This window comes from Tenrec ecaudatus, chromosome 10, assembly GCF_050624435.1.
Source record: "Tenrec ecaudatus isolate mTenEca1 chromosome 10, mTenEca1.hap1, whole genome shotgun sequence".
NCBI classification, from domain to species: domain Eukaryota; kingdom Metazoa; phylum Chordata; class Mammalia; order Afrosoricida; family Tenrecidae; genus Tenrec; species Tenrec ecaudatus.
Window position 1 is genome coordinate 77,416,231 of NC_134539.1, and position 25,496 is coordinate 77,441,726.

The window sequence follows — 25,496 nt, forward strand, 5'->3', positions numbered from 1 at the left end:
GAAGGATGCTATTCTATGTCCTACATTTCCTGAGGCTGCTTGGGTGGCAGGGGAGTAAGAGGTGGCCGCCTGCGTATTGTGGAGGCACCCTTTATTAGGGAACGCGGTGGGGACTCTACCTCCTTGGTTTTGTCTATTACGTGGTCCGGGAGGAACCCAAAGGCCTCTTCCTCCCATTGGCTGCTTTCCCTGGTGCACCTAGGATCTCAGACCAGGTGACTGGGCTGTTCCTATAAGCATCCTCTGCCCCAGAAGCCCAGATCTCAGGCCTCAGTAGGGTTCACTGGGCATTGGCTTGACCAAAAGTTGAGTGATAGGGGACAGGTTTGTGTAACTGCCAAGCCCCCACCCCACCCCTGCTTCTCAGGCAGTTGCAGTGCCGGGGTTTGGGATTTGTGACTTTGGATGTGTTATCTCACCGTGTGTCCTGGTGGTCTCATCTTTAAAGAGTGAATAGCAATACTTTCTACCTCATCTGGTTGCTAGGCAGTTTAAACCGAAACCATTGCTATCAAGTTGATTCCGACCCATAGTGACCCTGATCTTTGTAGGACAGAACTGTCCCATGGGGCTTCCAAGGCTGTGGGTCTTTAAAAGAGCAGGCAGCCTCATCTTTCTCCCACAGAGTGGCCAGTGGATTTGAACCACCAACCCAACTCTTGACTCACCCTACAACCAGGTCTCCTTATGAAGATTTAAGGAGTTATGTATTATTTTTTAAGACCCGCATTGCATGATGCTTGGGCCAGGGAAAACGAATATCTGGCCATATTATTATTATTTAAAATCAAATGCTACTGGAGGCACAGTGTGGGAATTGCACCTGACCTGATCCCACCACACCGAGGCAAATCACTGGGGGAGTGCAGCAGAACAGCAAGGGAATGGAGTGGCAAGGTCCCCAGGGAATGCTGAAAGTGGACTTTGGGGCCAGGGTGTGGTGCCCCAACAGACTGGACTGGAAAACGCTCCTAAGGGCCAGCAAACGATCCCTGAACTAACTACAAGCTTTTCTCTTGTGAAAAAAATAAAAAATCAAATGCTGGCATCCATTAGACGAGACCAAACCCCAACCAAACTCCCTCCGACTCAGCGATCCTGTAGGACAGGGTAGAACTACACCTGGGAGCTTCTGGGACGGTCAATCCTTATGGGAGTAGAAAACCCTCTTTCTCCCTTGGAGTGGCTGGAAGTTTGGAACTGGTGACCTTGAGGTTGGCAACCCACCGCGTAAACACGATGCCCCAGAGCTCCTCTGGCCTATGCTCGGATTGTGTTTCCCAGCTCCAGCTGTGATTCTTTCTTTGGCTTTGAGTAGGGCCAGTCTTTCTTACTTGAAGAGCCCTGGTGGTGTAGTGGGTTATGTGTTGGTCTGCTAGCCTCAAGGTCAGCAGTTCGAAACCACCAGCTGCTCTGCAGGAGAAAGATGAGACTTCCTATTCCCTTCAAGATGTACAGTCTCAGAAGCCCAGGAGAGCAGATCTACTCTGCCCTATAGTGTTAGGGTCTGAATGCGTTGGAATTGACTTGATGGCGGTGCGGTTGGCTTGGTTCCTTACTTGCTGATGTGGAGTGACCCTGAACTTGACTGAGGACCAGCTTCTATGGCTGTGCCTGGTACATTTGCACAGCAGGGGTCTAGATGGCTTTAAAGCTCTGTTGTCCCCATCTCAAACTTCTTAATCATTATTTAACCAGGGCGCTCTCGTTTCATTTTGCACTGGGCCCTGCAAACGATGTAGCCAGACCTTCTGGGCATCCCTATTCTTCCCAGAGCAGTAAAGGGGTCTCTCAGTGAGGGGGGATGGTTTCCCTCTGGTCTGTGTTGGGTCAGGAGCACATGGGGGTGAGGCTCCTCAAAGGGGCACTTTCTACGCCAGGATAGGATGAGCCCGAGGATCCAGGGGCTTGAAAGCCCAGGGTCCCGGGAGGAGCTGATGGGGCGGCCGTGGCTTGACTTGGAAGAGGCATCCTCGTTTTTGAAGGGCGATCTAGGAGAGACGGAAGGGCTTGGGATTCTGTATGGGCTCAAAGGGCCAATTCCGCTCATGTGAGGACTGGGCGGGGTTCTGGCTTCAGACAGCTCCACTTCTGACTCTGAATAAGGTCATTCAGAGCCCGAGCCGACTCCTCCATCTATGGAACCGGAACTAAAAATATCTAATGAGAACGGGGCAGCTCCAGAAAGCACCTTGCTGGTGCCTGGCTTATAAACTCACTGCCATCCAGTTAATACCAGCTCATAGTCACCCTGTAGAACAGAGTCAAACTGCCTCTGTAGGTTTGTGAGACTGTAACTCATTAGGGGAGTAGAAAGCCTCATCTGTTTCCCTTGGAGAGGCTGGTGGTTTCAAACTGCTGACCTCGAGGTTAGCAGCCCAACGAGTAACCATTAGGCCACAGGGCTTCACCTGGCTGATCGGAGGTGCCTAATAGACCACAGCTGTGAAGTAATGAGTTCCCCGTGACTGGAAGAGTTCAAGCTGAGACGGACCACCTGGGGAGCTACGAAGAAAACCTTCCCATCATGAAGGAAGAAACATGCACTTCATCCCCTTGAGGACTCTGGTATCTGGCATCTTTGGATGTTTGGTGAAAAACAGTCATAAAATCCCTCCTTAAAAACAGAGGCCCCGAGGGGGGAGGGGGACAGGAGTGGATCCCGGGAGGGGTTGTAGATATGGGTGAGGCTCTCATCTTCCCTGTGTTTGAAAACCGGGCCAGCTGTCCCGGGAGCTATTGCTCCTTGAACACTATCCCAGGAATGTGAAGCTCCCCACCCCCACCCCCCAGGGCCGCCTAGGAAATGGCTTCCTGATGTGGCCCACAACTCCACGAGGAGCCCTCCTCTGAGGGCAGGCCCAGGAAAGCTGCGGCCATGGGAGGTGCGCTTGTGAGAGGCGACTGCCTGGGCCGAGCTGGATGTGGGGGGAGGTCTTGCCTCTCCCTTCCCCCCCAGGACCCTCTGTCTAGAGTCAGCATGCTGGGTGACAACAGCTTTGCTTACAAGGTCTTGGCAGAGCCTGTGCTGAGACAAACAATTTCTCTGCTCCCTCCTCCCCCACCCGCCTCTCCGATCCACTCAGTCTCGTCCTGAGTTCATCCCGGAAATGCTCCAGGCATCAAGGTTGGGATCTGGGGCAGCACATGGGGTCCATCAGCGGCTGAACTGTGGCTGGAGGCTCACGGTATGTGCTGGGACAGGAGAAGAGCAAGGTGCTGTGGCCGGCCACGGGGAGGAGCCAGCATTGCCTCCACAGAGTTAAAACCCAAACCAAACCCACTGCCAGCGACCCTGTGGGACAGGGTAGAACTGCCCCCTGTGAGTTTCTGAGATGCTAACTCTTTATGGAAGGGAAAAATCACATCTTTCTCCCTCGGAACATCTGGTGGATTCGAACTGCTGACCTTGCGGTAAGCAGCCCAATACATCACAGTGCTCCTTCCCGAGTATGGTGGTCAGATACTGATGAAGTACAGCTGTGAGCATGCACCATGCTGAGCACTGCGGACACAAGACAGAAGGCCCATCTTTGCTATTCCTAACCCAGAATGAATCATTTTAAAGCCATGATCAGTGGCATGGAGTGCATTGGGCAAACATCACCACTGCCAACTTCCCGAACCTTTTCATTGCCCCAAATGGAAACTCCATCCTCATGAGAAGTCTCTCCTCACTTCCCTCTCCTCCCAGTCTCTGCTCTTTCTAGGGATTTACCCATTTCTGGACATTTCCTGTAAGCAGAGTCACAGAGTCACACAAAGTCACAAAATCGATTGTGAGCACGGCACAGGACCAGGCAGTATTTTATTCTGTTGTACACTGGGGTTCTGTGAGTCAGAACCAACCAGACAGTACCTAACAACAACAAGAGGGGATGAGCTGTCTTGGACTCTCTTGACTTGGGGGATCATGACATTAGAGAGTAGAAAACCCAAACCCAAACGCACTGCCATCGAGTCGACGCTGACTCATAGCAACCCTGCAGGACAGGATAGAATTGCCCCTGTGAGTTTCCAAGACGAGACTGGAATTCTTTCCAGTAGAAAATCCCATCTTTCTCCCTTGGAGTGGCTGGTAGTTTCAAATTGCTGACCTTGCAGTTAGCAGCCCAACGTGTAATCATGATACCACCAGGGCTCTTTTAGAGGATAGAGGCAGCTTAGATCAAACTCAAAGGCTACTTACTATCTTTTGAGTGCTTGCCAGCAGCGGTCCCTATAAGCATGATCCATAACTCATCGCTTTGACAAGGTCTCTGGGTAGGACTGTGCCTGGTAAGATTGAGGAGCAGCAAGGAGGCCAATGTGGCTTGGACTGAGGGAGCAAGAGGCGGGGAAGTGAAAGAGGAGACCTGAGGGAAGATGGGGGCCAGGTCAAGGAGGGCCTGTAGGCCACTGGCCTGAAGGATATGAGAACCACGCCAGAGGTTGGAGCAGAGGGAGACGTTCTGAAAAGATGCTCAGAATCCTAGCCCGGGTGAGTTCGATGGGAGAAGCCTACTCTCCTGTTGAATGTATCTCCCTCTACCCAAGGAGGTGAGATGGCTGCACACAGGTGGGCCAGCAGCATCCAGTCCTAGAGCTGGCCTATCAGTGTCAGAGTAGAAACTCCCGGGGAGGGCCTCTGATTGGTCCTGCTTAGATTATAGGCCCACCACTTGCACCAATCACCATGGCTGGCCCATAGGAAACTGTGACTAATCTGCGTCAGCCTGTGACTGACCTGCATGTGGTTAACTGCAGGGCAGTGGATTACTTAATATGGTCCTTTTAGCCATGCATGGTTTAATAATGTCCCTCAAATGATTAGGTGGGAGTGTGCAAATAAGGTGCTTGTGGTCCACCCCAGTGATTAGACAGCTTGCAAATACTGCAAATAGGTACACGGGACCCTTACGGGAGTGGGCGCCTACACGCACACTAATCGGGAGTCTGGTGTGTCCCGCCCTGGACCAAGCGGTGAGGAGCCCAGAGAGCTGGCCTGCGCTGAAGAAGGGAGACTTTCCTCTGTGTTCCCAGATCCTGCGTTGTCAACTGGTGTCGTCAGGGGCGGCTGAGTTGATTCGGACTCAGAGCGACTCTAGCACAACGGGGCAACCCGTGGTCCCACTCTGCGCCATCTTCACGGCTGCTTGAGTGTGCTATTGCGGTCACAGAGAGGCTTCCTCTTTGTCACGGACCCTCCACTGGACCCGGCACGGTGTGCTTCTCCAGGGACTGGCCCCTCCTGTCCGCCTGTCCAACGTCTCACCGTCCTCACCAGTAAGGAATGTTCTGGCTTTGGCTTCCTCTTAGGGCTCTCATCTTCCTCACCAGCACCATCACGGAAAGACATCACGTGTTCCTCCGTCTTCCTTCCGTACCATCCTGATCTCCACGGGCGTCGGGGATGATTGATGGGAAACCCCACGGCTCGAGTCAGGCCCGCCTGAGTCCTCAGAGTGGCAGCTTTGCTTTTGGACCCTTCAAGGGCTCTTTGGCGGCAGACGTGCCCAACACCTGACTGCTGCTTCCAGGGGCATTGATTTTGGATCCACGTGAAAGGAGAATCTTGACAACCTTATGAGTTTACCTGTGTGGCCGTCATGACCTGTCACTTTCCCAATCACCCCCGGAACCCTGAGGATTGCCTGTGTGTGCTGGGTGGCCACTGCCCCGCTGACCAGACCCAGCAGAGGAGCAAAGGGTGCGCACCAGGGGAGGAGTGGCCGGTGTCAGGAGCAGTTCGAAGGCAGGAAGGCGGGAAGGTGGACATAGATGTCGTCTCCTGCTCCCAGGGGCCAGCCTTGGGCTGAGGTGGCTCTTGGCTCTCTTCCTTCCTTGTCATGAAGTCTGATGGGGACAGGCTGCCACACTGCCACTACTTTGTTATGCTGTCCCAGCCACACCACGAGGACGGGGGACTCCGAGCAGGTGTGTGCTCTCAGAAGTCCAGGCAATGGGAATGCCATTCCTGAAAGGCACTAGGAGGGAGAGGTGAGCATGCAAGCACCCTCCCCCTCTCCCCCTCCCCGGCTGTGCCTGTAGAAGGAGCCCTGGTGAGATAGACTTCTTGAGCTGCTAACTGCAGGGCCAGGAGTTCAAGCCCTCCGGCTGCTCGGCGGGGCAGAAACGGGAAGGCTGTCTGCTCCTGGCAGGAGTTACCCTCTAGGAGAGCCACAGGGAACAGTTCTGCCTGTCCTGTGGGGTCACTCTGAGTGGGCACCGGCTGCAGACCCCTTGCTGTTGTTCCAAAGGAGCCCACTGCTTCAGGAGTGGGGGCAGATGCTGTCACAATAAAACCAGCAGAAAGGGTCACTCGTTTTTTTTAATCATTTTATTAGGGCTCATACAACTCTTATCACAGTCCATATATACATCAGTTGTGTAAAGCACATTTGTACATTCATTGCCCCCATCATTCTCAAAACATTTGCTCTCCACCTAAACCCCTGGCATCAGCTCATTTTCCCCTCCCTTCCCTGCTCTCCTCTCCCTCATGAATTCTTGATAATTTATAAATTATTATTTTGTCATATCTTGCCCTGTCCGATGTCTCTCTTCACCTACTTTTCTGTTGTCCATCCCAGAGAGTAGGTTATATGTAGATCCCTGTAATCGGTTTCCCCTTTCCAACCCACCCTCCCTCTACCCTCCCAGTATCACCACTCTCACCACTGGTCCTGAAGGGATCATCTGCCCTGGATTCCCTGTGTTTCCAGTTCCTATCTGTACCAGTGTACATGCTCTGGTCTAGCTGGGTTTGTAAGGTAATAATGGGATTGTGACAGTGGGTGGGGAGGAAGCATTTAAGAACTAGAGGAAAGTTGTATGTTTCATCGTAGCTACATTGCACTCTGACTGGCTCATCTCCTCCCTGCAACCCTTCTGTAAGGGGATGTCCAGTGGCCTACAAGTGGACTTTGGGTCTCCACCCCACACACCACCCCTCATTCACTATGATAAGATTTTTTGTTCTTTGATGCCTGATACCTGATCCCTTTGACACCTCCTGATCACACAGGCTTGTGTGCGTCTTCCATGTGGGCTTTGTTGAACTCTTCTTTTTTAACTTGATTTTCAATCGTTTTCACGGCACATTTTCCTCTTCACTGAATCCCAACCCCCCACCCCCACCCCTGGCAGGACTCACTGAGGTCAAGAACCCTCAGGCTGCCCGTTGGGGCCCCTTCCGCCTCTCTGATGTCACGGGCAATTAAACAAGCCAGGAGCCCAGGACATGCTAAGGAGGGGGAGCCGGATCCAGCCACCCCGGCGGCCCTGTGCGGCTGTGTAACGGATACTTGAGAGAGTTTTTAGCGCGTGTAGCCACCGTGCCAGAACTTCTCAGAACAAGACAGAAAATCTTCTCAGCGTACCCCTCCTCCCACTCCGCGCCCCCCCAAGCTTCCTTGTGGGGCACACTGCCAGCTTCTCCAGCCCTCTGTTTGGCCCCAGCAGCTATTTCCCAGGACTGACTGGGCTCAAGGAGAAATGACCCTCCACCTCCAGGCTTTGCACATACCTTCCCCTCTGCTTACTTCTTCAGGAGGCCCCCTCCTCCCCTCCCTTCCCGCCCCCTGCCAAGCCGGGGTCACTAATGCCAGGGAACAAACGGAAGCTTGGGAGAAGTCCTAGTCCCAGCCCCCCCCCCCCCCCTAAAAAACAACAGTAGCAGCAGCAGCTACCAGGGACTGAAGGCTGGCTCTAGGGGAGTTCTTGGCCCAAGATCAGAGAAGGTCTCCTTCTCCGTGCCAGGGCCTGACTTCTCTGGTTCTTTCTAGTCAGGAAGAGTCCTGACACGGGGTGCAGACATCAGCCAGGGGGCTTCCCTACGGACCCCTCTTGGTTTTGGCTCTTGGCCACAGTGGCTAATTGGGTCTTTGCTCCTGCGGGTTCCCTGTCTCTGTTGGAAAGGAAGGGTTCCTTCTTGTTCCAGGAGATCAAGCAGGGCTGCGTACTCCCCTAGTCCAAGGACACAAGTGCACACACGTGTATGCACACACGCATGTGCACACGCATGCACACTTGCACACACATACACAAACACACATGTACACGCACACCACACACATACGCAGCACACACGTACACATATACGCACATACCATACACATATACAGATGTACACACATACACATTCCACACACGGACACACACACACACAGCTTCCTCCCAGCTGTGCTTGGTCTTTGACCTTAAACCCATCACAGTGAACCAATGAGGTTGACAGCTGTCTCCCAGGGTTCCCTGTGCTGGGGGCCACAGAGAGGAAAGTGCCCTCCATTCCTAGGCGGAAATATTGGCACGGAGCAAATGTGCCCGTTCCACCTGACAAACCAAACCCCAAACCAGGTTCACCCTCCGCCAAGTCAGTTCTGACTCAGGGCGCCCTTGCCCCAGGGCATCTCGTACCGAGTTTTTGATAGGGAGTTATCACTTATCCTGGAGCAGCCTGGGGCAGCCCGGCCTGGAATCTCTGTGCTCCCAGGACCATGGGTGGATGGGTGTGGGCTTATCAAGCACATATTTTGTCCAGATAAAGGACATGACCAATGGGCAAAATGCACCCCTCCCCTCTTGGCGACCCACAGACAGGCACAATCCTCCATGACCTTTCTTTCTGGCAACCAGGTAGAGGGTCATCACTTTGCTTGGGAGGAGGAGGAAGAGGAGGAGGAAACAGGCTCAGAAGCTGATGGCGGGCCTACTTTGACTGAGGGCTTGTGATCATGACTCATGGACATGACACCTGCTAGTTCTACCAATGCCTATGGGAAATAACAGATAGTGCCCCCCACGTACCCCCCATCCCCCGCCCCGCAAAGGGCTTCAGAGAGGCCAGTTGCTTGCCCAAAGTTGCACAGCTGCTGAGGATGGCTCTGAACTCGAGGCCAGCTGAGTCTGACGCTGTGCCTGCCGTTGGGCCAGCATTCCCCTCGGCCTCTGCTGCTCTGGGACACAGGCCAGTCTGGAACTGCTGCCACTACGTGCTGCTCAGATTCCTGCCTGCAGTTGGCGGCTAAGCTAGCCCCAGGTTGCTTCCTGGGAGAAAGATGAGGCTTTCTACCCCCCCTGCAAAGAGTTACAGTCTCAGAACACCCACCCCCCAGGGGGGCACAGTTTACCTTTGTCCTATAGGTAATGACACTCAATGACATTAAGGGTCCTGAGGCAGGGGGGCAGCAAGGGGAGGGTTTGAAGGGAGAGATGCAGAGAATCTTAGAGCAGAGTCTTCGCTGATGCTCTCCATAGAGACACCCACGGATCTGTGGGAGGATCCTGGAATGGACCGTCAAATCATGGCAGAGTCTCCCAGACAAGAGAAGCGACATTGAGGAAGGTAGTGGAGCGGTGAAGAAGTTCCTACAGCTGTTGTAACAAAGTACCCCAGTGTCAGCTCCCCTGGCTCCTGGAGGCTCAGAGGGGACAGTCTGCTGTGGGCTCCAACTCAGGGAGGCTGCCTCCTTCCGCGCTTCACAGCCAGTAGTATAGCACGGGCGTCCACCCTTCCTTGTGTCCCTCCCCACCTCTGCTGCCCCCCTTTCAGGAAGACCCTGGACACACTCCCCATCTCAAGACCCCAACTGAAACCTTTGCCTCTCCAGGTAACAGCCTCTCAGATTAGGGTTAGGAGGTGGGCGTCTGGTTGGGGGAGGGGGCTGGGGTGGGCAGTATTCATTCAGCCCACCACACACCTCCAAGTTGCATGCACGTAGGTATGGCTGCGATTCCGGGCTCTGTGTGGCGGGGGTGGGGGGTGGGGAGATGGTTTGACTTTCATGCCCACCCCCCTGCCCTGGCAGTGCAGCGTCGGGCTGTTTGGCTGTGGACTCCACAGGACCGGAGAGTTAGGCCCACTTGACAGAAGAGAGAGCAGATTTCAAAGCGGTTTGCCAGGGAGGGGCGGGTCAGGGGCCCTGTGTTTCCTCCGGCATCTGGGAACAGGCGTTGCTTCGCAGTCTGCAATGGGAGATGAGAGGCAGGATCTCTGAACGGGGGTGGGGGGAGTGGGTGGTGCTGACTGCTGAGACTCCTCCCTCGGCCGGTCTCCAATTCCCCCTGCCCCCTCGGACTACTACTATTTACAGGAGTCCGCAGTGGCCACACTCGCACCCCTGGCTCTCGCGCTCCCGGCCCGCCCGCGATGCCTGCCCCCAGCCTGGCGATGGTCAGCGGCCAGGCGCTCCCGGCCTTCCTGCTGTGCAGCGCGCTGTTGGTCATCAAGATGTACGTGATCGCCATCATCACCGGCCAAGTGAGGCTGCGAAAGAAGGTACTGGAGGCCCCGGGACCGGGCAGGGGAAACTTGCGCCCCGCTTTTCCAGGCTCGGGGTGTGAGCTGAGCGCCGCATCTTTCCCGAGTCGATCCCCTTCGGTCCTCGATGTCTGTCCAGCCCCTACCTTTTGGTCTTTCCTGGTGGACGAGCAGTTTACTTACCTGCATGGCCCCACGTGGGCTCGGGAGAGGGGTCTCTCGGTCTAGCTGCGGAGTGCTTCGGGCGGTTGGGGTGGGGTGGGGGGGCAGGTCCCGGAGAGGGCAGCACGTGACAGCGGAAGACTTCGCTCTCTGGGTGGAGTGGAACTGGTGGGGCAGGAGCAGGAGAAACCTTCAGCGGAAATTCCCAACTCCCCGGTGAGCGCTACTTACAGCGCCCCCCCCCTCCCATGCCCAGGTGGCAACCGGGCTCCATAGCAGTTGGAGAGGGGAAGGGAGGGGAAGTTCCCACCCACCCCAGCAACAGGGGGCATGGAGCAGGGTTTAGTCGACCCTCTGGTCCAGTGGGGCAGCTGGGACCGGATAGGCCCCCCAGGGACTGGGCCTGGAGCGGTCACTTTGTTCTCACCGTTTGATGGTGATCGTCCCTGGTCACTTACTAGCGGAGTCATTTCCCCAAAATGTTCTTCTTCCTCCCACTTCAGGGTCCACTTCAAAGGCAGGGCATGGCTGGGTTCCATAGCCCTAGTGGGGTGCACTCTGGGGGGTGGGCACACTTGGGACTGGCCTGGGTGAAACGGTGCCCACTGAATGAGCCCTGGTATCTTGAGTGCTACAGCCTTTTCCCTGCCTGGTCCTTCGGGTCCCTGAAGGCACCTGGAGGGCACCAGCACCTGTCCACTGAGTCCTTCCCTGCATTTAACCCCACCCTGGCCTTCAGGAGCGGGCCCCTCATTGTCCAGGTGAGGAATGTGAGCTCAAGGAGATGCCACTCCGTAGGGCAGAGGGCTGGACTTAAGCCCTTGTGTCTGGGGTCCAGAGCTCACTTCCCACTGTGAGGAGATCTTAAGAGGGATAGGGGCCAACAGCTTTCCTCTATGTGAATTCAAGGAAGGGAACCTGTGGGAGTGCCCTCCTGCCTGGCCAGTGGGGAAGCAGCCCAAGGAAGCCTTCCACCTTCTGGTTGGGACCTCCTTACTCCCTACTCACCTTGTAGTTCCGCTCTGGGCGTCCAGATGCACCATGGGAGCGGATAGGTACTGGCTCTGGCCCCGGACACGTCTGAGAACTGCTCTTCCTTCTCTGTCAGATGGGACATCACCACCCTCCTAGCTGCACTGCTGGGAGAAGTCCGTGCCTGCCCCATGTCGAGTGCTCCTTGTTGTTACTGTGTGCCAGGGCGTTTATGCCAGCTGTCACCCGGAGGGGCGCAGGCCACCAGGTGTCTCTCCTGCAGGGGCAGCCTACCCTACCGTTGTTTTCAGCTGGCAGCAGAGTGCTTCGCCCTATGCCACCAAGGCTCCTTGTGTGAGCCCTTTACTACCCAGTACGCATTGAAAGGGACAGCAGATGGTTTCCCGGGAGGGCATCCCTTGTCCTAGCGAAAGGTGGCCAGGATCAAAGTTGGCACTGTGGCTGGCTGGCTGGTCTTTGAGTTCTGTCTGCAGGGGCAAGCGGGTCCTGGGCGAGGGCAGCCTGAGGCAGGTGTGCCTTGAATGCTGAGGCCCTGTGAAGGGTGTGTGCGGTGAGTCCGTGAACTGTGTGCAGGGCCATCCATCCGGGCTGGTGCTTGGTTGAGTGAGTCAAGGGGCAGCAGAGGGCTTTGGGGCATGTGGGACGTGATCCTGTGTGTGACAGCCGGTCCCAGGCTGGGGTCACCTCTGGGGCAGGAGAGGGGCAGGCCTGCCAGGCAGGATAAACTGGTGGTTGCCGGTCAGATGACACATGCAGATACTCATGGTAAGAAGTAGCAAGTTTGGGCCATTCAGTGTGTGCTTTAGAACAGCCTGCCCCCTAGTGTCAGCTTCGGTAGTGGGCCTGCCACAGACTGCTGGACCTGAGTATGGCACAGCTCGGGAGAGGGGTGGGGGCTTTCAGTGACCTCATGTGACCTTATGTCGCTGGTGGTATGTGAAGGGGTTCTCCAGTTCCCTCTTCCCCTCACAGTGTAGAAGAGCTTCATATTGTCCCGAGTTTCTAGATGAAGACATTGGGACACAGGGACGATCAGGAACGTGCCGACAGTCAGTCAGAGCTGGGGTGGAAACCTGGTCCGGAGGCTTTCTCTATGTTCTTACAGGAAGCCCATCTGCTTAAAAATGTTTCAGAAATCCCCATTTGTCTTGCAGCTTCATGTCAGGCCCCTGTCCCTTGCTGTCCATGTCTGTCCCAGCCACCCTGGCTTTTCCAGTCTTCCAACATGTCCAGCTTCCTTTGACCCCAGGGCCTTTACACATGCTATTCCTCAGGTCCACAGAACTTTTGCTCCGACCCTCCTTTGATCTGGTTAATGGCAACACATCCTATGTCCCTGCCTCCGAGAGGTCCTCTTTAACTTCCAGACTCAATCAGGCTTCACGGTGTGGTAGTCTGGGTAAACCAGGGAAACAAATCCACAGAAACTCGTATGTATAAGAGAGAGTTTGCTATAAAGGGTAAGTGTACATTCAGAAAGCATCCCAACCCAGTGCTGTCCATGCCCGTAAGTCCAACATTAACCCATATGTCCAACACTAATCCACAAAGTCCTCCTCCATCTCACAAAACACACACAATGATGCCGACTGCAGGAGGAAAGCCGAGTCAGTGAATGTGTAAGTGACTTAGCGCGGGCAGGGGCCTCTACACGGCTGCTCCAGCACCCAGGGCTGCATCAGGGTACATTCATGTGGCTTCTCCTCGGTGATGTCTTGCAGGTAGTGAACCTTGCCAGGTGAAACAGGGAACTGGCTAAGGCAGCTGCACCCTGGTCTGACCATCACAAAGCAAGAGACCCGAGAACTTGTAAGGCGAAGCTCACGGAGCCATTTATCCCTCTGCCCTTCAATTAACCCCACATGTGTTTATCGACCAGGTTGGCCTAATAAACCTTCCCGATCTCACACGGGCAACCCCGTCTTCTTCATAAGTCTGTGGACTTCCCAGGGCCACGGTCATTCCCCATCAGACAGGGAGCTTTAGGAGAACACAGATCAGAGGGACTTGCTTTCCCCCCTTCCTAAAGCAGTGACCCCAGCCAAGGGGAGGTGGCCTCTCTGCAGGTGACTCTGACCAAGTGTACACAAGGAGGGAGATAAAGGCTCGTGGCAGGTAGGTAGCTTTTGGCTTGTGAATTGGTCCCTGAGGTTTGTTTAGCTGGTGCCTCTCCTTACAGCAGTGGCCTCCGACAGTATCGGTCCTTTTGTGAGTGACTAACCCCACTCAGCAGTGGTGTCCAGGTCCTTCCACGTCACGCGGTGGTCGTGCTCTCACCACTGCTTTGTAGGGACGCCGGTTGCATGGACGTCTGAACCTCACCCGCTGCCGCTGTCTTTCAGGCTTTTGCTAACCCGGAGGATGCCCTGAGACACGGAGGCCTCCAGTACTGCCGGAGCGACCCAGACGTGGAGCGTTGCCTCAGGCAAGTGCCCCCGGGCCCCTCAGACTCTGCCGCTTGAGCGGCGGGCTGAACCTCTCTAGCTGATTTGAAAGAAACGATGCGGTTACTTGCACACAGTCACGGAACTTCCCGCTCCCCCGGGACAGGTGTGTCCCCCCCAGAGAGACTTTCTGCACTGACAAACACGTGCTACGCTTTTGGACTGCTAGAGGCGAGGGCGGTGGTTCAAACCCACCATGGAAGAAAAGTGAGGGGAGGGTCGCTGTGTAGGCGCTTATATAGTCAGAACTGACTCAACAGGGGTGGGGAGTCTTTCTTTGGCTGGAGTACCTGAGGGGAGCCAACGGGCGATGCTTTCAGCTGCCAACCCAGAGATTGCCCGTTCATTTAGAGGTGCCTCAGAAGAAAGGCTTGGCACCCTGTTTCAGAAAGTCCCATCCACTGAAAGCCCTAGGCGGTACAGGCCTGCTCCGACCCAGAGGGGACTGCCAGGCGTGGGACTTGGCCTGACGGCGACTGCAGTCCTTTTCTGCTGTGAAGGGTACCGTGGCCAAGCCTCTCTATTTGCCTTTTTGTGGGCAACGTGCCTGGCTGCCACCAGCTGATCCCAAATATCGTCAGATGATGCTCAAATCTCCCTTCTCCCAGCTGGGGAGTGAGGTCCGCTCCCCACACTCCTGCGCACTCACTCCTCACAGGTTTGGCGAAATCCCTGCCAGTATAGTGGGTAACAGTGTGTGCTGATGCCCTTCAGCTTTACTGGACAGTGCCTTTTATTACCAGTGAGGCTGACCCGCCCATCACATGAGAAAAACAATTTTTCTTCTTGAAAAAAATCTGAAATCTGTGAGAGTTGCAGACAAGTTGGATCACATTGAAACTATATCCAAACCCACAGCTGTCAATTCAGAATAACTCTCCACAGGGTTTCTGGGGCTGTCAGTCTTTATGGGAGCGGACAGCCTCATCTTTCTCCCAGGGAAGAGCTGGTGGGCTTGAACTGCTGACCTTGCAGTGTGCACGCTAATGCTTACCCGGACAGCAGCACCAGAGCCCCTACATGGGGGCGGGGGTGAGGGACTATTCACAATCCTGATCGCTATTAATATTTTTTCACCCCAGCCCCCCACTATTAATATTTTGATCTATCTCCTTTTCACCCTTCTCTGTCTAAACACAGACACCCCTTCTTCGTCTCCATCTTGTGTTTCCCCAGCTTCTGAGCTGTGGCATCTCTATGTTCCAGCTGTAGTAACCATTTCTGTCATAGTTGTTGTTGGATTTGATGAACTCACTTTCAAGGGCTTCCAAAAGTTCAGGGGCATTTTTCATCATCTCTGTATTTCCCCAGGACCTTGTGGGAGCCCCCTAGGGTGACACAGGACCGGGCGGTTTCTTGTTCTGTTGCTGAGTTGGAATCAACTCCACAGCCCCTAAGGACAACAGTGTGTTAAATAAAACTAGGCACGGATGGTATACTTGAGGTGGGGGGATTCAGATTTTTTTTTAAGTTCACATTATTTCATGGGCACTTTCTATGTCAGTAAATATTGCTCAGAAATGGTTCTTTAAAAGTGGCTGTAAGAACTTCCATTAGTGAGGGGCAGTGTGGAGTGGAGACCCAAAGCCCATCTGTAGGTAATTGGACGTCCCCTTACAGACAAGGAAGCGACGAGCCAGTCAGGGTGCAGTGTAGCACCGATGAAACATACAACTTTCTCCTAGTTCCTTCAGGCTCCCAACCCCACCCTGCAATATCGTCACCCAATTCTACCTTACAAATTCGGCTTAGACCAGAGGATGTACACTGGTACAGATAAGAACTTGAAACGCAGGACATCCAGGACAGATAAACCCCTCAGGACCAATAAGAGAGTGGTGATACCAGGAGGCCTTGTAAGGGGAAGGTGAGGGGAGAGAGGGAGATCTGATCACAATGATCTACATGTAACCCCTTCCCAGGGGGACAAACAACAGAAAAGTGGGTGAAGGGAGATCTTAGTCAGTGTAAGACATGAAATAATAATAATAATTTATAAATTATCAAGGGTTCATGAAGGAGGGAGGGAAAATTAAAAATGAGCTGACACCAAGGGCTCAAGTAGAAAGAAAATGTTTTTAAAATGATGATGGCAGCATATGTACAAATGTGCTTGACACATAGATGTATGTATGGATTGTAATAAGAGCTGTATGAGCCCCCAATAACATGATTGAAAAAAAAAAAAAAAGGAAAAGAAATTCCACTAGAAGCCAGACAGGGTAGTTGGTCTCTGGAGAAGGGTGGGACAGGACACAAACACTTCAAGAGTTCTTTCCGCGTTCTCGTGCGTCAGCAGTAGAAATGGGTGGGGCCCATCTTTTAAATTATAGAAATTCTTTTCTGAAAAGTAAATATCTGTAGCGTAGTAGTTGTTCATTGGCCTACTAACCACAAGGTCAGCAGTTCAAAACCACCAGTCACTTCAGGGAGAAGGAGGAGCCTGTCTGCTCCAGAAAGAGTTAGTCTCAGAAGCCCCCAGGTGGAGTTACTCTCTGTCCTGCAGGGTCCTGCGAGTCCGTGGGCTCCAGGGCAATGGGGATTATTTTTTGTTTGCTTGTTGTTTTCCTAGGCCATGCTATGGATGCTAGTGTACACACTCATGGTTTCGAAAATTACAGAGATCTAATGTAGGGAGTGAAATTCCTTGCTGAGCCATTTTGCTAATAGAACCCCAGTTAGTATGGAGTTTAATTCTCCGTCTAGTGTTCGTTCATCCCTTCAGCGGTTCATTCATGAGACGCTCTTTCTCCTCTGATCCATTCGGGTGACCTCTGCCCCTGGCCCTCGCCCCATTCCTCTGGACTCTCGTTGGCAACAGAGAGAGGGAAAGCGAGCCCTCGGGGTGGCAGGCTGTTCCGCTGTGGCCAGCTCGAAGCAGCTCTCTCCAGCCACCAAGAGGATGCAGCTGCCTCCTCCCAGGCTGCAGGCTTCGAGGCAGCTCTGCTTGCTTGTAGCACAAGAGGATGTGTGGACGTACAAGGGCCTGGTTGACTGAGTGTCACCAGGCCTATGAGAGACATGCCCATGCACCCAGGAGAGCCCTTCCTGTGTGTGAAATAGCCTGTCATCTATAGTTGTTAGCTAATGTCACATTAGCCCCGACTCATGGCAGTACCCCATACGCAATGAGGTAGAACTTCTGGGAGCCATGGGGCTCTCTCTGGCTGGTTTCCATCAGGGGGTCACCAGGCCTGTCTTCCTCAGAAACCCAAGCAAACAGACAAACCCCCAACCCTTTGTCATCTGGTTGATTCTAACTAATGGTCACCCCATGTATTATGGAGCCGAGACGGTCCATAGAATTGTCTTACCTGTCATCTTTATGAGGAGGCCTGGTGGAGCAGTGGTTATGTACTGGGCTGCTAATTGCGAGGTCAAGAGTTTGAAACCACCAACAACTCTGAGGGAGAAAGACGAGACTTTCGACTCCCCAAAAGAGTGACAGTCTCAGAAACCCACAGGGGCCATTCTGCCCTGTCCTAGCAGGTCACTGTGAGTCCGCATGGCTGTCAGTGAGTTTGTCTGTCTGTTTGTTCTCTATGGAAGAAGACTGCCAGGCCTTTCTTGCACGGCGCACAAGGGTGAACCCAACCCTCAACCTTTAGGTTAGTCACCGAGCACAAACCATTTGTGCCACACAGGGACCCTTTCTTCCCTGTAAACCCGCCACCGCCAAGTTGACTCAAGCTCCTTAGGGACCCTGTAGGACAGGGCAGAGCTGCCTCCGCTGGGTTTCTAAGACTGTAACTCTTCACGGCAGCAGACAGCCTCATCTCTCCGCCCCAGAGTGGCTGGTGGCTTCTAACTGCTCATCTTGAGGTCCAGCGTGTAGCCCACTACACCACTGGGGATCCTTTTGTTCCTACTGTTTAAATGCTTGCAATTCAGTGCATCTCTTTTGATCACCTCTTTATCTAGCAGTGCTTCATGTCCACTCAGTGAGTGTGAACTGGAGACTCGGTGTGCTGGTCGCTGTTTGTTAAACCCACTGTCGTAGGAGCCTTTCTAGACAGGTCCCTGGGCCGCTGGGTCCCCACCTCCAGCACCGGAGGCGACGGAAACTTGAGAGCGTGCTAAATGGAAGGAATCACACATCCTGCCCCCACACCGGAGAGAACCTGAGAGCGCAAGCCTTGGAAGTAAAAATCAGTTAAATATTAGACCAGTATACATAGTCCAGTCACACAGCCCCTTCTGTCCAAACAGGAAAACACTTAAGTCTGATTCCTGGAGTTGTAAGTCTTCCTGGTGCTGAAGTAGACTGACAAGCCCAGTCACGTCCTTTTCATGGCACCCTAAAGAGGGACAGTCTCAGAAGCCCACAGAAACAGTGCCCCCCTGCTTTATAGGGTTCCTGTGAGTTGGGATGAACTTGATGGCAATGGATTGGGGTTGGGTTTGGGTCCCATCTCCTGGCCACGAGAGATGGCTGACATTTGACCCTAGCGCTAGAATATTCTGGAATCTTTGGAGTGGGTAGACTTCATTCAATCAAGGTCGCTGGTTGCTGGGAGATAGGGCCCCCAAATGCCAGCACTAGAAGTCCCTTAGATGTCACCCAATGCTACAGCTTTGATAATGGTGTTCTGAAGCCCAGGGAGAGGGAGCTGTCCGCAGACACAGGTTGGCTCAGTCCCCAGTGGGGACCCTCTGGGGAACACGCCCTTTACTCTAGATGAGGAAGCTGCTTCTCCTTCTCCAAGGCTTCGAAGTCAATCACTGCTAGGCTGAGATGGAGCCCAGACAATTGGAGCCCCCGGCTCGGCCCTGGCCCCTCTCATGTGGGTTGGCCATCTTTTGGATTTACTCTTCAAACAAAGGTGCCGGGGCCCCTGTGGGTTCAGCACTGGCCTACTAACAGAAGCCTGGTCCCATGAAAAACGGAGCGGTTGGTACAGTGTATCAAACCTGACTTTGAAAACTTGCTCATGGATGGCGGTGGGGCCCAGGGAACCCTTGTGAGCTAGGATGTGGAGAAGCCCGTGAGGGTCAGTAGGTGTGTGTGGGGTGGGGGGTGGACACTCCAGTTCTCCCTCTCCCCGTCACAGTGCTGAGATGCGGTCAAGGGCAATTGGTGCAATGTCTACTGGAGGGAGTTGTTTCAGGAGGCCGTGCAAGTCTAGTCTAGCTTTAAGTGATTTTTTTTTTGCCTTTTAAAAAAGAGTGGCTATTATTGGAATAACACATTTTGCCCAAATGCCTTCTGGGAACGTGACTCCTTCCCTGTGGCCCTCTTCAGAAACTGGAGGGCGGGAGGGAAGGAGGGAGGGAGGGAGAGATGAGTTTCCTCATCTTGGCTTTCCCGTTTCCCTCTTACCGGCCCTACTTGTGGCTTCGTGGGGGACCAAGCCACTGAGACTTGCGACAACACGGCAGAGAGATGGGGGGCGGGGACAAGGTTAGCCTAGAGTTCAAGGTTCAGAGCCTCCAGTCTTCCTCGGCCCTGTTTCCAGGCACATCTGCTCGCACGCCCTCAGTGACCTCTGAGCAGTGTCTGATTACCCAGTTCGAACTTAGCGTGGCTTACTTACTAATTTGCAGTGAACAATTTTACTTTTTTTTTTTTTTTTACTACATCAAAGCTTCTACTTCTAAGTCTGGCTGGTACCTGTCTCTCCCTCAACCCTGTAGCACCTTCTTACAGAATAAAAACCACGTTTCAAATGTATAGTCCCTGATGGGGACCGAGGACCTGACGAGCAAGGTGAGCATGGCCATCCCTGTGCTTATTTATTCGTCTGGAGAGGACAGTTTCGCATGTCTTTCATCACACCCTGTGGTGAAACGTTTCTGAAATGGCTCACTGCAGGTAAGCAGGTGAGCACAAGTCAGCTGGTGCTGCCCTTGCGTACTGGGTCATCCGCCCCTTCCTCTGAATCACGGAGGCCCTCTGGAGTAGGGGGCAGGGCTCAGCTCCGGTGGTATGGTTTTCTGCAGGGGTGGCCTCTCCCCAGTGTGTCCTTCTCACCTCCTCCTCACTCCTGCGTCTCCCCCCAGCGTCGGGGGCTGGGCCATGCGTGTGCCGCCTTCCATTACGATCCTCTTAACAGTCTCACTTGTAGAGGGACTCACTCGTGGAACCCACACACTTTAAGGAAACATATCTGCATGGGTGAGTTTCCCATGGCACCGTCTCCCCTGTGGTCGTCATCCCTGGGTCCTTCCAGGGCACAAGTAGGCAGGGGGTGGGCTCGGCTCTTCCTTCTGTAGATGTGTTTTCTCCCTGGCTGGGTTTCAAGGCATAGACTCACGGGCAAAGGGGAAGGGTGGCTCGTGTCAGCCTTAGGCTGTAGGGAGTGTGGTCTGAGAAAGATCCAGGCCCTGCTGGGTGTACGGGAAGGGCTTTTATACACTCAGCTTGGAGTCTAGATTCCTTGTCCTTCTTTATCAGGCCCTTCTCCGACCCCTTCCCCGCCACACTCCATCGTGTACTACATTTCAGCCACATGGGTCTCTTTCTGCATGTTGAGCATAAGCTGTGCTCATTCCCACCTCAGGGCCTTTGCACATGCCGCTCCGCTCCCTGGAAAGATCTCCTTCCCGTCACAGCCACACGGCCCTTTCCCTGAGCAGCCCCCGCCTCTGTCACACTGCAGAGTCTCCCACAGAGTGGGGTTGCCCGGGTCCAGCGTGCCCACCATCTTTCAGTAAGGCTGGAACACCGCTGTCCTGGGCTAAGACACCCGTGGCAGTGGGACGAGGAAACAGGGAGTCTGCAGCAGAGCATGCCCAGGGATAGCGGGCCTGGGCCTGGCTGGTTGCTCAGCACAGGCAAAATGCATTCCAGGCAGACAGCCTGGAGCAGGGGCCTCTGTGACCAACAGTGCTTGTACCTTGGACACGTGGCCTCTGTGCTCGGGGGAGGTCATAGCCGGGGCACCGGGTTCCTGTTTACTCAAGCTTGCGATGGGGCCATCCAGCCTTCAAGCACTCATCCAGCCTCTCATTTATGGGACTCGACCTCCCCACCGGCCATAAAGGAAGGTGACCATTGCACACAGTCACGGAAAATGTGAGGCAGCTCTTCCGTGGTCATGTATTTACCGCAGGGCCGTGCACCGGCCCCTGCCCCACTCTACCACACAGACCCACACACTCAGTTATTGTAAACACACAAAGTCGCTGGCTAGCAGAGATGTAGTGCGTCGCCAGGGCCCGATCCCAGCCCTAAGTGGAAGCTACTCTTGTTATTTACATGTCTGAGGCAGGGTGGGGGCAGGAGCTGATATCTAGAGGCCGAACAAGAGAGAGCCAGGCATTCCCTTCCAGTGCACGCTTTTAGTTTCTAGCCCATTCCACCCAGGACAGCGTCCCCTGCCTGATCCGCCCCCTCTGTGCCCCGAAACCAAATCCCGGGTGCAGGTGATGGTCCTCCATGCTGTAGGTGGAAGTGTGCCCCATAGCAGGGTTTCAAGGGTGTGGCCTTCGCAAGCAGGCCGCCAGGTCTTTCTTCCGAGGCACCTCTGAGTGGGTTTGAACCACCAACCTTCCCGTTAGTAGTCGAGCGCTTCTCGGGGCCTCTGGAAGAGCCTGGGGAGCTGTGTTTGAAGAAGGGGTGGCCTCAGGTCAGTGTGCTTCAGAGTGGCCCTGCTTTGGCTGGTGGTAAGGAACTGACAGATGTGTGAGTTCGAGTCTCAGCTCAGGAGGTGATGATCCTTCTGAGTCTCACTCTTCATGGCTGCTGCCAAGGGCAGGGGCCTGTGTGGCAGAGTGAGGGATCCACAGATGCAGTCCAGTGGGCGCTGACTCTTAGTGACACGCTCTATAGGGGATGCACACACCCGTGGGACATACCCTAAACCACACTCACGGCCACCAAGGCCATTCTGACTCACAGCGAGTGACCTTAAGAGGACAGGGGACAGGCTAGAACTGCCCCTGTGGGTTTCTGAGGTTGTACCGCTTGACGGGAGTAGAAAGCCTCATCCTTCTCCCACAGAGCAGCTGGTGGTTTTGAACTGCTGACCTTGTGGTTAGCAGCCCGACACATAGCCACTATACCACGGGGGCTCCAGGTAAGATACTCCCAAAGGAGCTACCCACTGATTGTCCACTTAGGGTTCTCAGATGCTCTCGGGGTAAAGCTGGGAGCTGCTGCCCCTTCTGCTCTCAGTGAGCCCACCCCCGGTCCCCGTCCTGACCATGAGCAGAGTTGAGGTCTGCGCCCCTCAAGGCCAAGGTTAGCGATTTAATGACAGCCTTGGAAGCATCCGTACCCCCAAAACCTAGCGTGTGGCTGACCATACCCCTTGTCTCCCCAGGGCCCACCGGAATGACATGGAGACCATCTACCCGTTCCTGTTCCTGGGCTTCGTCTATGCCCTCCTGGGGCCGAACCCCTTCACTGCTCAGATGCATTTCCTCCTCGTCTTCGTGGGCCGCCTGGTGCACACCGTGGCTTACCTGGGGAAGCTGCGGGCACCCACCCGCTCCTTGGCCTATACCCTGGCCCAGGTGCCCTGCATTTCCATGGCTCTGCAGATCCTCTGGGAAGCAGCCCGCCACCTGTGACCAGCAACACGTGTCCCTTCAGACCCCAGACGGCCAGCCAAGAGCCAAGCTGGCCGTCCCTGGGGTGGGGGTGGGAGGATTCCGGCTTCCTGGCAGCCTACTGAGCACATGGGTCCCTGGGCTCAGCAGGCCCGAGCGTGTGCATGTAGGAGCCGTGAGCATGTGTGCATACAGGAGCACGTATGCGTGCATCTCGGTTCCTGGGACTGATAGCACCCTCTGCAGAGGGCTGACCATGATGGAGAAACAATCCTTCAACTCAAATACCAGAGTCTTACAAGCATACCTGCTTCCTCCCTGAGGAGCAGGAGAGCGATGGCAGCCCCAAGCCTCATCACCCCAACCCGATCACCACCAGAATCCAGGACTAAACACGGAGTTGGCTCGGGCCCACCGCACGGTGTGGGAGCGCATGCCTTTGTTTGTAGTTGGAGCGGTCGGTTCTTCCCATCGCTCCAACTCCCTGTGCTCCGGCCTCCTTGCCTTCATTGCTGGGTCTCCTCCCAGCTCTCATTGCAGAACAAGGGACTTTGAACGGATTAACCACTATGAGCAACTTTCGGCCCCTTCAGCATCTGCAAGGATTTGCACATTGCAGCTACCCTCTCCCTGGGGGACCTACGGGTGTGTCTCCTGGTCTCTCACTCTGAGACAGGTGTGGCTTTAATAATTAAATGGACAGGCTCAGCCACCACCTCGAGGCCTCTGCCTGCTTGCTGTTCCTGTGCTCACCTGCCCCTGCTGGGCTGGGTCCCCCTGTGTTAGGGCATTTCTGCTGATACATGTCTGGGGCAAGTCGGTGGGGTACAGTCTTAGGCAAACACGCAGAGGTTTAGTCACACAGCAAACAGGCTGTTTCCAGGCACCCTGCTAAGGTGGGGTAAGATGGTATTTGGCTCCAGGAGCTAGGAGTGCCCAAATCCTGCCCTGGTCACTCACCCTCCTGTGACACCCCCACCTCAGGGGCGGGGGGGTGGGGCTTTTGCCAGCTCGATTTTTTGCAGACAAAGACACTGAGTCTGTCACGGGAATGCCTTCCTTCCACACCCACACCACCATGGGCCCCATTCCTCCAGGGTCAGGAGGACAGACCCCCACCCCAGTTCCTGGGCTTGTCCCCCTCCCAGACTCTTGCAGCCCTGGGACTTCTGTCCTCTCTGACTGATGGGGCTCCCAGGATGGAGGCCTTCCTGGAAGCTCAGGGGACCCTGACTTGACTAGAAATCAGCAAGACACAGCACTCTGTGACATCCGTGCCAGGCATGGGCAGCCCTGCCCCCTGGTGGCGAACTTAAATCCTGGCTTGGGTGTAGTTGGAGTGAAACGGGCAATGAGCACCTGTTTGCTGAGTGTCGGTGGGAATGTAGCTCCTGGAGCCGTGTGAGCTGGAAACGAGGAGCCCTGGTGTTGTCATGGTTACATGTTGGACTGCGAGCCGCAAGGTGGGCAGTTGGAATCCACCGACAGCTCCTAGGGGCAGACGGGGCTTTCTACTCCATCAATAGTGGGGGGGTCTCGGAAACCCCCAGGGGTGCCGGGAGTGTCCTCTTGGAGTGGGTTGGATTTATCTCTTGTCTGGGCTCAGGAGAGGGATCCAGGCCTTCTCAGGTGGTACCTGACGTCAGAGTGCTTGCTCGCAGAGGGAATTTTCTTATTGTAGAGGGCAGCTGGTTATGGTAGAAGCGTGTGCCCATTCTGGGCCGGGCACTGAGTGTGCCTTGCCTGACAAGATGGTGGCGGCGGTGCACCAGAAGTCTGGATGTCAGGGCACCAGCCTGATCTCAGCAGCAGGTGCTACTATCCTGGGGTGGGATGCCACCAGTCACTTGGTGGGTGAGGATGGGGACTGGGCCCGTGTCTGGGCATCAGGAGGGTGTAAGGAACAAGGAAGGACCCCAGTTTTCTCATCATCAGCTGATGGCTCACGGTGGTGACAGACCACTGCCTGGCCTGCTGCTGGCAGAAGTTCAGCACAGCAGTGCAGCCTTGGGCCGGGTGGCCACTCACCCATCTGTCTCTTTCCTGGTCCCTTTTGTTCAGCGGCTTCTCCTTGTCGATATTCAATCCATGTCTCCATCCCGTACTCTGAAGCTCACAATTCCAGGATGATCACCCTTTTCTGGGTCTCTCTGGTCTTGGTTGTGGGGTTGAAAATGAGGAGCTCTCGTGGAGTGTGGGTTACGAATTGGGCTGCTAATCTCAAGCAGCCAGCAGTTTGAAACCATCCGCTGCTCCAAGGGAGAAAGACGAGGCTTTCTACTCCCGTAAAGAGTTTCTACTCCAGTCTCCCAGGAACCCACAGGGGCAACTCTGCCCTGTCGGACAGGGTTGCTATTGAGTCAGCATCAACTTAACGAATGGCGGTGAGTTTGGTTATGTGGCCCTGCTGCAGCGGGTCTGGGTAGTGTGTCTGCCTAGTTCCCCATCTTGCGGGAAGTCTGGAGGCAAACATGTTTATTTTCACTTTGTTTCTAGAATGTTCAGTCTTTCAGGGCAGAGATACAAAGGTGGTTTGTTCCCCGTTGTGCCTGAGTTCACAGCCTTAGACAAATGCCTGGCTTGTAAGAACTTGTTAGTATGGATTGTGATAAGAGTTGTATGAGCCCCTAATAAAACTATTTAGAAAAAAAAAGAGCTTGTTAGGTGAATGAATGGCTGTGCTGTGTGTGTGTGTGTGTGTGTGTGTGTGTGTGTGTGTGTGTGTGTGTGTGTGAGAGAGAGAGAGAGAGAGAGAGAGAGAGAGCGAGAGAGAGAGAGAGAGAGAGAGAGAGGTGGGGGGAGCTTGTCTGAAGTTGGACAAGAACTCTCTTGAGGGCATTCAACTCCAGGCTCTGCCGAGTCCCTGCCCCCCTGCCCCCCACCTGGCATGGGGGTGTGCCATCTGTGCTCAGGGGCTCCGCACCACACCTTGGACTTGTTCTGTTGCCAACACCTGAGAGTGCCCTGAAATAATGACTGCATCTGCACTCTCCCGGGGCTTACCGTGGTCACTGCCATGAACTTGAATGGCCCCTGGCATTCCATCATGCGGAATAGCCTCTTCATTTATTTGATTGGGCTTGATTGATGGATGATTTGTTCTCCACATCCATGAACAAAAGCACTGTTTTCGTGGGCATCTGGGTGCCTACATCGCTGTGCAC

At 54.5% G+C, this 25,496-nt stretch overlaps 1 protein-coding gene across 1 annotated transcript; it reads left to right on the forward strand.

Annotated features, from left to right (window-relative positions):
* Nucleotides 1-9,913: 9,913 nt before the first annotated feature.
* PTGES (prostaglandin E synthase) lies at nt 9,914-24,988 on the forward strand. The gene is made up of 3 exons (XM_075560652.1): nt 9,914-10,258; nt 13,738-13,820; nt 22,104-24,988. Exons 1-3 carry the CDS (start codon nt 10,130-10,132, stop codon nt 22,351-22,353), a joined length of 462 nt encoding a protein of 153 aa, XP_075416767.1. The 5' UTR covers nt 9,914-10,129; the 3' UTR covers nt 22,354-24,988.
* The last annotated feature ends 508 nt before the right edge of the window (nt 24,989-25,496 follow it).